General features: G+C 42.8%; 1 protein-coding gene across 1 annotated transcript in view; it reads left to right on the plus strand.

The window, feature by feature from the left end:
• The window catches only part of ANXA3 (annexin A3), a 45051-nt gene extending 30142 nt beyond the window's left edge, over positions 1 to 14909 (plus strand). Inside the window, exons 7-13 of the mRNA XM_090036907.1 lie at positions 2430 to 2509; positions 4006 to 4062; positions 5586 to 5679; positions 6747 to 6842; positions 9937 to 9995; positions 10470 to 10592; positions 14375 to 14909. Coding sequence (XP_089893033.1) covers positions 2430 to 2509; positions 4006 to 4062; positions 5586 to 5679; positions 6747 to 6842; positions 9937 to 9995; positions 10470 to 10592; positions 14375 to 14434 — 569 coding nt within the window. The 3' untranslated portion in view covers positions 14435 to 14909. The remainder of the gene's footprint in view (positions 1 to 2429; positions 2510 to 4005; positions 4063 to 5585; positions 5680 to 6746; positions 6843 to 9936; positions 9996 to 10469; positions 10593 to 14374) is intronic.
• The last annotated feature ends 296 nt before the right edge of the window (positions 14910 to 15205 follow it).

A 15205-nucleotide genomic window follows, 5' to 3' on the forward strand; every position in this document is an offset into this window, starting at 1 on the left:
GGTACAGGGCAGCTCGTGCCATGCTCTGCCTCCCTGCAGCAGCCCAAGCCAGTCCTGATGCACACGGGGCCGGAAGAACTCTGGCAGCTGCAGCTGTCTCCTGGCCCGGTACACATCAGGAGGAGGGCCTGATATGCACGAGGCTGTAGGGACGCAACAGGCCAGGAGAGAGCTGCCACTGCACCCAGCAGAGCTCTACCACCCTGTGCACATCTGGACACTACTGCCAGCCAGCCTGGTCCCTTACAGGACTTCTCTACTCAGCAAGGGTCTGAGCCCTAATCTGGGCAGGGAATCCCCCTCAGCAGGGAGTTGGCCGGGAGTTGTTCCACTGGTGTTTCCTTGCCCAGCCAGGGGCTCCCTGGCAGCTGCCCTACCAGTGGGACAGCCCCTGGCTGGGCAGGGATTCCCTGGCCACCTAGGAGTTCACTGGCAGCAGCCCCACAAGCCAGACAGTTGCTAGCGAGCCCCTGGCTGAGTAGAGAAGCAGAAAGCAACCCTGTTCGAGTGCTGATCAACTCCTGGTTCCTGGGTGGAGCTGGGAGCTAAGCAGTGCCAGAACTAGGCCCCCTGCAGGTGTGGCTGACCAGAAGCAAATTTGCAGGGCATGTGTCTGCATGTGCACCTGGGATCACTGCACACTGAGCTATGCAACAGGGATCAATCTCCCAGCCCCAGGGCTGCTGCCCCAGGCTCAACCTGCTGCAGAGGGACTGGCTGGGACAAAAGGGTGCTTCACTGTGGGGCTAGCCAGCAGGCAGCATCTGTCAGCCAGCATCTATACATGCACTGCTGCAGATCTTTTTACTCCACAGCAGGATAGTAGTTGTAAGTACAAGTATTTACAAGTACTATCCTACTGCAGAGTGAATTAGTTTACCCCAGTGTAATAGGGGTTCACTTGTTGATGCTGAGACATTTACTGTGCAGCTGTTTAGTCTACTGTGAAGTAAACATCTTGTGTAGACATGCTCACAGGGTAAAAGGTTGCATCCACCCAGGCTGTGTTTGACATTTCAAATCACATGCTGCAGCAATGATACCCTTGTGAGCTGGAGAATAAGTGTTTCCCTCACAGAGGAACTGCTAGTCCTCACCTTACAACTTCATTCACACTGAGTAGTTTGACCTGACATCTCCAGCTGATTAATAAGAGGGACATCTGTGCTCCACGATATATAGGTTGACAGATTTTAAGGAATCATTAGATCATTTAATCCAATTGCCTCCAGAATAACACTAGCCATACATAGAATTTTACCAAATTTCTGTGCATAGAGCCCAATTACTTGGGTTTGACTATAGCACAGCTTCCTGAAAACTACCCTCTCTTGATGTAAAGACAAAAAGAAATTGACACCACCTCACTTGATCATTTGTTCCAAACTTTAATCACCGACTCATTTCTAAGCTGAATTTCTCTGGCTTCAGCTTCCATCCATTACTTCTTGTTATGCCGTTGTGCACAGGGTTAAAGAGCCCTTTTCATAGCCAGTATTTTCTCTTTGAGAAGATACTGATCCACTGTAACCAAAGCATTTCTTCTGCTAATAAGCTAAACAGATAATGCTTTCAAAAAAAAAAAAGCTATATCTCCAGCCCTCGAGGGAATGACTTGATAAATCTGTAAGTACCTATCTGGAGAACAAAAACTTGAGAATGGCTCTTTAGCCTATATAACAAGATCTAGTAGCTAGAAGCAGAAACATTCGGACAAGAAATAAAGTGGACATTTTTAATAGTAAGGGAAATTAACCTTTTGAAAAGTTGTCAAAGGTCATGATTGATTGTCTGTCACTGATGGTTTTAAAATCAAGATACAATGCTTTTTCTAAAAGTTATGTTATAAGTCAAGTAAGATTTAATCCTGGAAAGTAGGTCAAAGTAGATGATCACTTAGGAACTATATTTATGGCACTCTTCATACCTTCTCCAGGCTTTCCAACAAACTTCTTAAATGTGGAGCCCAGAGCCATATTCATTTTTGTGGTATCATTCTTACCAGTGTTGTATATATAGGAAAACCACTTATCTTCTGTTTTATATGCCCCAGTCTCTGCCTTTTTTGACCCTGTGTTCCATTATGAATTAATGTTGAATTGCTGGCTTACTCTGACCCCTAAATCTTTTCAAGGCCCCCATTCTATATGTATGCACTATGGTCTTTGTTCCTAGATGTATGGCTTTACATTTGGTACATCTTGTTTTAATAGTCAGAATAGAGGGATTAAGTGTACCAATGGGATCACAGATCTTGCCTTGTGATACCATAATATTGATTCATCAGGTCTGTGGGATAAATTGCATACCACAGCAAACCAGTTACTAGAGAGAGATTTTCCATGAACACAGATGCCTTTGCTAACTGTACCTTTTTCTTTTATAACTGGAGAACTTCACTGAATGTTTATTTTTTCCCCTCCCCCCAGTATATAAGAAGAGCCTTGGTGATGACATCAGTTCTGAAACATCTGGTGACTTCAGAAAAGCCCTGTTAACTCTGGCAGATGTAAGGGGTCATCTGACAGTCAACATAAAATTGCACAAAAATAATTGCAAATTGATTTGGAAGTGGGTCACATATATTCTGATTGTACTTTCTTATGTGTTTATGGGTCATTTAGCATGAGCCAGGAGACGGTTTACATATTTTGAATGATTTGAAGATTTGATTAGTTAATTCCCTAAAATTCCCTAAAATTTAATTCTTTTCAAGCTTTTAAAATACATTTTCTCTTGTTTTAAGAAAGCTTGTTTAAGGTAGCTCAACTAAATAGTAGTTGTATTCAAACTGACTTCTCTGAAAACTTTGAGGGTGTGCATAGTTTTAATTATTTTAAGCCTTAAAGATAAAAAACAATGGCAAAATAGCTTAGAGGACTAATATTTCTACCTCAAGACCTGAACTTAGATAAGGATAAGAAGAGACCAAAACTCATTTTTATCTTTATATAGATGCCACCATCATACCATTGTCAGACATTACCTACTTAAACAACTAGAGGTTGACATTGCAAATCAAGACTCAGAAATTCTGGGCTGATGTCGATACGTATTATGTCTTATGTTGAGCATGCTATTGGATTCTCCCTTTCCATAAGTACTAAATGCAAAATACAGAAGATCCAGCTCTCTGTCTCATTCAAATAAGGAGTAGTGAGTGGCACAATTTTTCTCATTCACTATTCCACAATAAAATGTAGAATTGTTGTTTCTCTTCAATTCATTCTTATAGGGAAGACAAGCAGCAAGGTCTGGTGACATTAACCTTTTTTTTCTTACGTATGTGGAGGTCCTACATACAGGGCATATCTACATGAGACATTTACTGTGGAGCTGCCTAATTAGCTTTGCGCTAAAGTCTTAGCATCTACACGTGTGATCCTATTAAGCCTCAGAAAAATAATAAATGCTGTCATAGTTCAGTACTTGTAAACACAAGTGCTATCCTATGGGATCATTATTTAGTGTGCTGCAGTAGATGTAGATGCTGAGCCAGCTGGCTGGGGCACAAGAATGCTCCGGTGCAGGGACTGCCTGCCAGCTAGCCTCACACTAGGACACCCTCATACCCCAGCCAGCCCATCTGCAACATGTTGAGCTGGGTTGGAGGAGCCCTGGGCTGGCAGGCTGATTTCCCTCGAACCCCCTACCAGCTGGGGCTGCTGTGACCCAGCTCAGTGTGCTGCGGCCCTGGGCACACGTGTAGACTCTGGTGTGAATGCACTGGAGTTTTTTGGGTTGCCCTAATATCGTGTAGATGCACCAACAAGTATCCAACTTTGCACACACCTGTCTATTAAGGAGCATTGTGTTTCAGAAATAAGAGAAAGATGATTAGGGTTGTTTCTTTAATGAACCAAAATGTCTTTTTTTAATCAAAGGGATGGATGACTAATTGACGTGTTGTAAGAGGATATAGCCGTATTTGAAACACTGAAGAAAACTTTGTGCCTTTATGAGTTGTGTGTCACTTGCTTTAAATTTGTCTGCTCCGTATTGCAGGGCAGAAGAGATGACGGTTTCAAAGTGGATGAGCACCTTGCAAAGAAGGATGCACAGGTACAGCAAAGTAAAAGAATGCCTGAACAGAGTTGAGCTTGCCATGTGAATATTAAATAGTATTTACTGCAGGGCTGTCTAAGTTCTGAGTGGCTGAAGGTTGCACAAGCTGCCTGCCTGTGTGGGCCACCTGGGTGCCACCAGCAGCACAGGTCCTGGCTCCTGCATAGCTTCTGACTTTCCTGGAGCCTTCTCCTGCTGCACTGCCCTGCCCCCACAGGCAGAGGCACAAAGCAGAAGCTGGAGGAGGGAGGGGGAGCCTCGACATCTTGGCTCCACGTAGGCAGGACCAGTGGGGAGTAATGGCAGGCAGGTGGGAGCCCACAGGCCACATTATAACCACCACTCATAGACCAGATGAGGTGGACCACCTGTTGGACAGCCCTGATCTAGTGCATGAAAAGTAGCTGCTGTTACTACTGTGGTAGGTGCCTGATAAAGATGGGCCCTTTCCAGAAACTTTGGATCTTTGAACACCTGAGGGAAAGCGAGCAGGGAAATGGTCAGATCAGGGGGTGCAGTTCTTACCTATCTCCAGTAAGCACACTAAATAAAAAAGAATAATTCAAGTCTATACTACCTCATTTTATGACTTACAACAAGGCACGGTTCTGAAACGGTAGCTATTCTACTCTAGGAATATAAGAATGACCATTTTATCTTGGGTATGAGCTGACATTTCTTATTTAGTTTTTAAAGTGCCTCTGGGGAAAAAAGGTTCAGCTTTTGGAGGTTTTCCATTCAAAGTCTAAAACTTCAGATTGCCCCACTCTATGATACTATTATGTAAGAAGCAGAGTTGGGTTTTCAAACTCACAGGCCAATACAGATTGCTGGTGCGTCGTGTACCTTGTTCAGATTGCTCACAGAGCTGCTACGTGAGTTCTGCTGATAGTAGCCGTAAAACTCCACATGCAGTTACCCATCTTCACCAGTAGGAGCGTTATTATGAAACCTGTGTCTGACGAAGTTATGTGGGCATTACTGACATCCTTTCCAGGAAACAGGGTGCAAGGAAGTCTTAGGAGCGCCCCATCTCTCAATAAAATAATCTGATGTACATTATAAGACACTCATTTACATTTGGTTCATTGGAATTAATGTTGTCATTCACTTTACAAAGCAAATCGCATTTTCAGTAAAGCAAATCCTTTCAGCGTGTTGTAACCATGGAAAAGTTTCTTCCTCTTAACTCTGAAAGATAGGACTCTCTCTGTGTCTGACTCCCACAATGTAATTTTTCAGTGTAGGTCAAAATCCAGGCAAGTTCTGCTTTTTATAACTGTCAAGACAAAAAACATGCTTAGCTTCCAGAGCTTGAATCATAGGATGCCACAAAAGTAATCCTAAGACACTGCAATAAAAGCCATTGTATCACCAAGAATAAAGCAGCTTGTCTTCAGAATGCATATAAAATGCAAATACTAGTGTTTGAAGTAATTCAGAACAGTCTGACATGGTGAAGGGAGTAGAAAAGGTAGAGTCTAGTGGCAAAACTGATAATATTTCTTTCCATGTTACAGATTCTGTATAATGCTGGTGAGAAGAGGTGGGGTACAGATGAAGATAAATTTACTGATATCCTGTGCTTTAGGAGCATACCTCAACTGAAGCTAAGTATGAAATCACTTTTGGATTATTTTATCTCTTAGTAAATGATGATTATTTCTGTGATCCATAATTTTTACACATGTAAAATTTTGGTTTAAGGTGTTACTGACAGTTGTACTGTCCCACCCACTCCTCAGTGGTTCCATCAGCTTTTACTGAACTTAGCTTGTGAAGACACAGTCCTATCAAACTATTCACCTAGAGGAGACTTAGTAAGTTTGCATATTGAACCAAGAGCTCTAAAATATGTGTATTGCCCCAGTTGAGCATGGCTGTATTTAAAAATGAGTGTGTATATAAATTTTAAGAAGGAGCTTCACTATTTTTGTAGAGCTAGAAGAGAGAGAAAGTTTGCACTTAGACTTCAGGCAACAGGTTGCATTTGTCTTGTCATCTCCAACACTGTAGATTGCATAGCATGCATTAAATGTAATAACCCCTTACCAGTGTGTACAAATGTTATGTTGACTTGGGCATTGAGCAACCAAGGAAATAATTATGTTTGATGTTTGGTGAGTCATTAAATAGTAAATAGTTCCTTGCCTTATGGTTGATGGCATGTACTGCATGGAACACATTCTATTTGCTACAAGAAAACCTGTGACTGTGAAAGCTTTAATTAGATAAAGTTCACCCCCTGCTTGTCCCCATCTGGCATAGCATTTAAATGCCATCCATAGTACCGGTTGTTAAAGAAATGCAAGTGGGGAGGTGAGTAGACTGTATCTGGAGTTAACATGCTGCAGTAATAAGCAGAGGCAAATAGTCTTGCGAGAAAAGGTGATACATGTTAAAAAGATGGCACTTGAATGCCATGTCTACTTCCTAACAGAGTGTCTGTGTACATATGTAGATACATCTCTGGCCTGGCTTAGAATGCTGGTTAAGTCTGTTGCTGTTCTATTGTATCTGCACATCAAAGGCCTAATCCAAAAAAAATTGCAGTCGATGGAAAGGCTTTCATAGTGCCCCCATAGCGCCTACAAGACACTCTTCTCATGCCTAACTTATAAAACGATTTAGTACTTTCCCTTTTGTTTGATATATTTACTAGTGGTATTTCTGTCTTTCAGCATTTGATGAATACAGAAACATCAGCAAGAAGAACATTGAGGACACCATACTGAGTGAAATGTCAGGGCATTTTGAGGATTTACTGCTAGCAATTGGCAAGTTATAAGATGAAAGATAACTGGCTGTGAAACTAGCTGTCTTGTGGGTGGGGGTGGGGGTTAAGTCTTCTAGGGAAAGTATCATAAATCAAAATATTTGAGTCACTGAGTGTCCTAAGTATTGTAGCACAAATATGAATAAAAACCCTTCTTAATTCCGAAGCTTATTAGCTTACTGATATAAGTATCTCACACTAGACACTCAAATTAGAAAAAATGGTTTGGTTGGTTTTGCTGAAGGTTACAGAGGAAATCTGTGTCAGAGCATGAGAACCCGTATCTCCTGTCTCTAGTATTAGCTTCCTTTCCTTTCATGTGTCCTTGTGCCAAGGTATTTAGCAGAATTTGCAGATTTGTTGGAATCTGACATGGCTACACTGTGAGTGCTTCTGGAGTAGCCTTAAACTCTCAACTTCCAGGCTTCCTGCCTTTCACCCCAATGCCCACACCACCAGAGTGGAATGGAATTAGCTGAAATAGTGAAATGGTAATGTTAGCTATGCAAGTCATTCACCCTCTCATGATATCACCCTCAGTATAACAGTATTATAATAGTATTCTGAGGGCAGGAGGGGCTTACATGTATGTCTTACCACCTTTGGTCCTGACATTTTGCAAGGCAGAAAACGTATCCTGGGAGATATTTTTTTAATTAAAGTAAAAATCATGACACTAATGGTTACCTTGAGAGGACCTCCTAATTGTGAAACAGTGTTTCTATAGCACTAAGGTGCTTTTCCTTTATGTTAGGCCCAGTGTTTCTAAAAACCAATTTTAATTTTATATGAGGGGCAAGAATTCTTGTGGGTGATACCTTTTATTAAACCATCTGCACTATTGGGATAAATTTACACATACATACAGTTTTTATGCATCACAAAACCCTTCTTCAGGCCTCTAGAAAAGCAGCAGACAGCAGAACTCAGTAACAGATGAAAAAAGCTTGTATAAAACTCTACAGGCAAACAAAAAAGGATGAGGGACATTATCAGGTAGCCAATAGGCACAAGAGATGCAGTAAAAATCTGACCATAGAAGAACGGAATCATATAGGAGGGTTGTTATCACCATGAATTATAGAGCTTAGCAAGTATCAGGTAGTTTACAGTAGACTGTAAAGTTATTGGCTATTTTAAGTTCCTGGTTCTTAGTGTCTAACAGACTAATACAAATTTGTTCCCAGGCTCATCTTGTGAAGGTTTTCTGTGTAGTTCTCTTGACCATGAGGACTGTGAGGTCAGAAAGGGAGTGATTTTTTTTTTCTGTGAAAAATGTCCTTCCATCTATGTTCTAGTGTCTCTGTCCTTTATCTTTTCCCAGTGATCATTCATTGTGGTGTGTAGGTTGTGTCTAGTTGTACCTATATAGTTGCCATGAGGTGCTCTCAATGAGGTGTACCACATTCTGGGATCTATCTATAGATAGATAGATATCTATATAGATTTCTATAGCTATATCTCTATATATAGATATAGAGATGGATAGATATGTATGTATGTATGTCTATATATATATATTTACAGATATCTCTATGTTTCTATAGATACATCTCTATCTCTATCTATATATATATCTCTATATATTAGGGCTGTACGAAATTTTACCAGGTGTTTCATTTTGAAGTTGTTTCGATGCGTTTTGAGCTCGAAACAGCTAAATCAAAACGAAACAAGAGGCTTTGAAATAGCTTCAAAACAAAATGAGGGCACTCAAAACGTTTCAAAGGTTTCTAAACATTTTGAGTTTGGAAGCTGGGTTTACTTGGCTTCAGTGTCAGTGCCATCCCAGGTGGCTGCAGTAACGGCAGCAGCAACCTCCTCTCATCCGGTGCCCAGATCCGGGGGCCCACACTCCCAGGAGGGCTGTGGGGCTGTGCCAGACTCCTCCCGGGGGTGCAGGCCCCCAGATCTGTGCGCCGGATGAGAGGAGGCTGCCACCTGGGACTGGTGCTGGGCACAGCCCATGCCCAGTGCCCGGGGAAGATCGATGCTGCCACTGGTCCCAGGTGGCAGAAGCAGCCTCCTCTCAACTGGCACACAGATCCAGGGGCTTTCACCCCCGGGAGGGCTGCTGGGCTGTGCCAGACTCCTCTCAGGGGTGCAAGCCCCTGGGATCTTCATATTGATATATTGTGGAGTCATCTTTGTGCACGTAACTGTGCTCATGGTTTGGAGAAAGTGCTGGTAGTTGAGACTGAAATTGTTGTGGGTGAGGATGAAGTGGATGATTTGTGCAACACGCTGTGGTTGCGAATTTGAGTGTAGTACGTTTTCCTATAGGTAATTCAGGCAGGCAGCTGTGTCTTCATTGTGTGGAATATTACTGTACAAGCTGGTATCATCCATGGGTGCAAGGACGGGGATTAGTGAAAGTAATTTTTTTTCCTGAAGCTGGTATGGAAAGGATATGATGATACTTTCAGTTCACAAGTAAATACTGGTGTGGGGTCCTCCCCAAGTTCTTTATAGTGGTTGGTATCAGACAGCTTTCTTTTAGCCTCATTGATATAGTCTTTATGGTTGAGGATGACAATAGCTCCACCTTTGGCTGCTGGTTTTGTTTACTGATTTACTATTTTGGTGTTGTACTTTAAGGACTGTATTACTGTGGTCCTGGCTTTTTTGTTGAGAATTTCACTGTTAGCTTTCTTCTAGACACGCTCAATGTAATAGTCCAATGTGTGGTTCTGTCCACTGGGAGGTCAGATGGTGTTTTGTAGTTGTTCAGTGCTCCAGTATTAAACAGTAAAAATACTGTAAGCGAAAGTCATAGGCAAGCCGTAACACACGGTGGAAGTGTCAAAGTGAACTTGTAACATGAAACCTTTGGCAATGGCAGAATGAGTGTTATGAAGTAGCTACTTCAGTAACCAAGTGCATGCATATGCCTGACCTGTGTGTGCACGCTAGGCACTTGCAGGCAGGCCCTCATATACAAGTGCGCTTGCCTAACTTTGTAAATTTAGCTTTATTTTCTTACTAAGTGGTAGAAGGGCATGAAGCTTTGCCAGCAAAGGAAGCAAAGAAAGCAGTGTGGTGAAACTGTGGTTAAGCATGCAATTTAAATTAACTCTTTACTTTCCTGTTAATAGTTAAATGTGTGAATAGCACTCCTGCATTCCTTGCTGAAAGACTGCACCAATCTTTGAAGGTAGGTTCTCAGCTTCCATACAAATCCTTGGGTTATAGCATGCCTGTAAGAGGGTGGCAAGTGACTAATACTGATGTCTGTAAATAGTAAGCTAAATTGGGGAATAGTCTCAAACCTCTTAGGCCATGTCCAGATGAGTGCGGCTGTGTGGTATGTGGCACTGCAAACGTGTCTGTGGCACCACATACCACACATTTAGATGTTTTCCACGCTGCAAGGGCCTCCCCTCCCCCACCCAAGGTAACTTGCCACGTGTTGAAGCACATGTGACATGGGTGTTCCCCAGAGACAAGTAGCAGTGGTACAAGGTGCATTGCCCTTACTTATCCCTGGGGAACCAAACATCCACACTCATGTGGACATGCCCTTAGAGTCAAGTTAACTGGTGACTATTTCTAAACACGACACTGACATTGACCTAATCTTCATGCTGTTTGTTATACTATACTATTCAGATCTTCTCTGTTTTAACAGGGTGCTGGAACTGATGAGTTCACTCTGAACAGAATCATGGTTTCCAGATCAGAAATTGATCTTCTGGATATTCGGGCTGAATACAAGAAGCACTACGGATGTTCCTTGTACTCTGCTATTAAAGTGAGAATTATTTTAATGAAGTATTCTTGTATATTGTAAATGAATCATGTCATATCTGCCAGCTCAGGCAATTATCTTTCAGTGTTTTATCTTATATTTAAGGCATGCACAGGTAATTTTGTTTGAACATTGAGAGTATGATATTAAATGAGAATAAGCCAGACGTGTCTGGGAAGAGCAGTACAGCTTTAGCACCTGTGCTCTGGGACAAAAAGCAGAGAGTGAAATAGTGCCTAGAGAATTTGGAGAATATTTATAATAATAACAGTGAACTGGAAATAAACAAGGATGTTGGCTGTCAGATCAGATATTTGCATTGTGTATGAAGAAGAGCCAAGGAATGATGGTGATCCAGCTATATGAGGAGGTAGAGTTCAAAACGATCTCTAAAGGATCTAGAGTGATCCTTTTGGTGACATCTTGTTGGGGGTGCAAAGAGGACAGAAAGGAAGTGATTGATCTCAGAAGGAAAAATGAGCAATTTCAGGGCTGTCTAGGAAGGGTCGAACAATAAGCAACAGATATTTGGAGACTTCAGAACCTCTAGTTTAGTTCACTGATTCTTAATGACTGCATAAGGCCATGCAGAAGTTTTGTACTGAAGAAAAGATGAAGTAACTAATGATAGCTCTGTGGGAAAATAGACATGGTGTAGTATTCAGAGGTGTGCCAGCATGGTGCAATGGGGAAGCATCCATGTGGCCTAGGGGGCTCCTGGCTCACCCTCTGCTTGGAGGATACCTGCAACAAAGGATGTGCCTTGCTCTTTTGTCAAGTTATCTTATACTTAGAGCTTTAGTAATAATATAAATTTGTTTTAAAGCTAAATTTGAAATTGCCAAAAAGGAGGTTAGGGAATTGTTTCCTTCTCTTCCCAGAACTGACATATCCCAGGGAAGAATTATGCTCTAGTTTGCTACTAAGTTAATTGCTTTAAAATTGTTAAGCCCAGACAAAGGTTTGGAATCATTATCTGCTGTAGGAGATGGGAAAGCTGTGAAAATCAGAGTTTATAAAGAATATTTAAGTGTCTTTTTTAGAAATCATTACTTATTTTGAACAATGATGAACACCATAATTTAATTAAAAGAAAAGTCTGAAGTTCTGTCAGTCCTGTGGTACTGATTAGCTTCCTTCCCTTTTTCCTATGATTTACTAAATCTTTTCCCCTATTTATGGTGAGACAGTACCAGCTTAATGGAAGTTGAAGAGTTTCTTCTTCAGCTCACAGAAATATCACCTGGGTAGCCCTACCAAGTGTTTACTGATTCAGTACTCTAAGTAGAATAGTTGCCAGCACTCAGTAAAATGTTCAAAAATACCTAAATTTAGGGAATAATCAGCAAATGTGTACTTTTAAATGGCATGAAAACATTCTTTTGAGTAATCATTTTTCTATCAGTTTCTCTTATAAATAACAATACCCATTAGTACAGAGCTGGAATGATAGAAATGTGATGAGGCCAGCTCCATTATGCAGATATGAGTTGCAGTTGGACTTACTATCCACATGATTTTCATTCAGTTAGTTGTAATCTAGATAGGATTTTATAGATGTTTTCGTGAATAAAACTCTTTCCAACACTTAATTTAAAAACGATGGGTGTTGGACCTCAGAGAAAAAGTAGGGCTGGAGGAAATTTGAGAAATCATGTTGTCCAGCTCCCTGCTCAAAGCAGGATCATCCTTATCTAAACCATCCTAGACAAGTGTTTGTCTAGCTCAGGTGCAGGTCAAAATGGCCAATCCAACTGGCAGCTGGACTCCCATTTCCCAGCAGCCCCTGGCCACATGGCCCAGCAGCAGCTGCCCTGTGATAGCACAAGGTTGGGGTTGCCCTGGAGACCGGCCCCAGCCACATTGGCAAGGTGCGTGGCAGGGCAGGGGGCTACTCTGGAGCCACTGGGATCTTGCAGCAGGGGCAGCTTGCTCGGGGCCAGGGCACAGGTGCGATCTGCAGCCTGTGTGCTCCAGGCAGGGGTGGACAGGCAGCGAATTGTGGCTCTGATCCAGCTTGTGACCATCACTGCTGCAAGGAGCTGAGGCAGAGCTGTGATCCACTGCCTGCATGTCCCTGCCTGGAGCACGCAGGCTACAGATCACAGCTCTGCCCTGGCCCTGACCAAGCTGCCCCTGCCACAACTTTCCAGCAGCTCTGGAGCATCCATCCCCCTGCCCTGCCCTGCCACATGCCCTGCCAGTGCAACTGGGGCTGGTCTCCATGGCAACCCCAGCCTTGCACTATCTGCACAGCTGCAGCTGGGGTCTCCATGGAGCCTGGCCCCAGCCATGCAGGCAGGGGCTGCTGGGAAATGGAGTCCATTGCCAGCCAGATCCAGCCCACAGGCCAGACTTTGCCCACTCCCGGTCTCACCTAGTCCTAAAAACTTGATGAACAGCCATCTCACAGAGCTACTAGACAGAATGTCCAGAACATCAAAGACATCCCAACTTGCCATGGGTAAAACCATGCGGGGAATGAGGACACTATCAGTTCCTTGTGACTACAAAGTCAGGAAGTAATTTAAATATACTCGAGAAATCCAAAGAAGGGGACTATGCCTCCCTCCTACAGGAAGGCAAAACTGGAAAAGAAATGGGAAAAAATAGTAGATTTTGGGTCAGACTTAACTGATGTGTCGTAACAAAGTCTTACCCTTCTGTTAGTGTGGCAGGGAGAAGGATGGAGCCACAGGCAGGTCGTCCAGGGTCATCCCAGTGCTTAAAAATGGCAGCGGAGGTGCTTGAACTAAAGTATGGCAAATGTGCTTTAGTTCAAGCACTGCTGGCACCATTTTTAAGAGCAGGGACACTTTTAACTGGAGCGGATCTGGGAGGGGTGAGAATGGATGCAGGCTATTTGCTATGGGCTTGGGACTCTTTGCTCTGCTGCCTTTGCCCCGGGAGGCCTGTTTCAGCTGCACGTTCCCTGCCCACCCAGCAGCAAGAGGGACAACTCACTGCCTCCACTGCTCCTGGGTGGGCAGGAGACGTGCAACTGACACAGAACCCCTGGGGCAGAGGCAGCAGAGCAGAGCCCTGAGCTTACAGTGGGCAGTCTGCGTCTGCCCTGTGTACAAATCAGGGGGGAGAGGGAGTGCATGCAAGCGGTAGAGAGCTGCCCCTCCATACCCCCATACTCCCTGGACAGGCCACCCACAGCTTTGTCCTACTCCCATCCCCAGGTCCCATTCACTGCCCTGGCTGAGCAGTATCCCCAGTCCCAGCCCATGCCCCACTCCCTCCCTCACTGTAGGGACCTTGGTCTGCCCCCCCATGGCCCTTCCTCTCCATAGGGCACTGCTCTCCACGCTGCCCAGCTGCATTCCTGGCCACGTGCATGTGTGTGGCTGAGCACATGCATATGGTATCCGGGGGCTCCACCCAGAAGGCATATTATTTATTGGTGACATTGTCGGCTACATGGGCCAAAAAAAGCTGATGGACAGTAATGCTAATTTTCCTTTTATCAGTGCTGATGATCTGATATGGCACCAATATATCAGTGCACCTCCAGTAAAACTAGTAATAAGTCTGATATGTTTTATTTCTTTAAATCATTATTTTTATCCACATGGACTTAGTGCTTTCTTAGAGTAGTAATGGATAGAAACTTCTGCACAAGCAAATGAGAGTTTAGTTATCGATGTCAATAAGAGCAAGTGTTTTATTTCTATCTAACAAACTATTGTGTTGACCCAAAAAGACTAGGATAAATCATTTTCAATATAACAGACAATAAAACAATCTCCACTAATGTCAGTTATTTTTCCTCTATGCAGTCTGATACCTCTGGAGATTATGAGACCACACTGCTGAAGATTTGTGGAGGAGATGACTGAAAGTAAATTCACAATGAGCACTGTGCCATTACATTTTTGCTAACTACTGTAATTCTTTTTATAAAGCTTTTAAATGTGTAAGCGAGCATAAAATTGCAACACATGTTGACTGCTTTCTCATTAAGCATCATAATAAACAGATGCTTATTTTAACCTATCTCTTTAGGCAGTTGTTGATAGTTATCTTACATGCTATGATCTGGATAAACTGTGCTTAAAAAATTATTGGAAGCCAAAGCAGACAGAGTGCTTTTGCCTGCAAGGTAGATGCCTGTTTGGAAATAGTTACAGTCTCTCTGCAGCTGTGCAGCATTAAGAAAATGTGATACCACTTGAGTAGAGAAGAGAATAAAACTGAGTGCAAGATCAGGTTAGTAATTAACTTTTACAAAGGCTGTATTTAGCCATTGGCACTCCCAGACAGATTATGTAAACACTGGATTGTTTTCAAATAAACCAGAATTATTCCAAAATATGCTCTTTACTCTGGCATTCCATTTGTTAACTCCAATCATGAACCAGCACCCCTTTGAGCTAGGAATTATTATTATTGTTCTTGTTATATTGACAAATAATGCCTCTGAAATGGACAGAAACCTTGGAAGTGAGTTGTATGTTTTTACTTTGTCGTTAGCGACTCCTGGCATAGCAAAATTGCCCTGGGACATATCCAACATGAAGCAAAAGCGGGCTGCAATAAGAAGAGAGACACTGATGGCAGCATACCACTCAATATAACTTCAGAACTGTATGGCTCCAGAACTATTAGGG

This window comes from Crocodylus siamensis, chromosome 2 (genome assembly GCF_052110815.1).
Source record: "Crocodylus siamensis isolate JL-2025a chromosome 2, ASM5211081v1, whole genome shotgun sequence".
Classification (NCBI taxonomy): domain Eukaryota; kingdom Metazoa; phylum Chordata; order Crocodylia; family Crocodylidae; genus Crocodylus; species Crocodylus siamensis.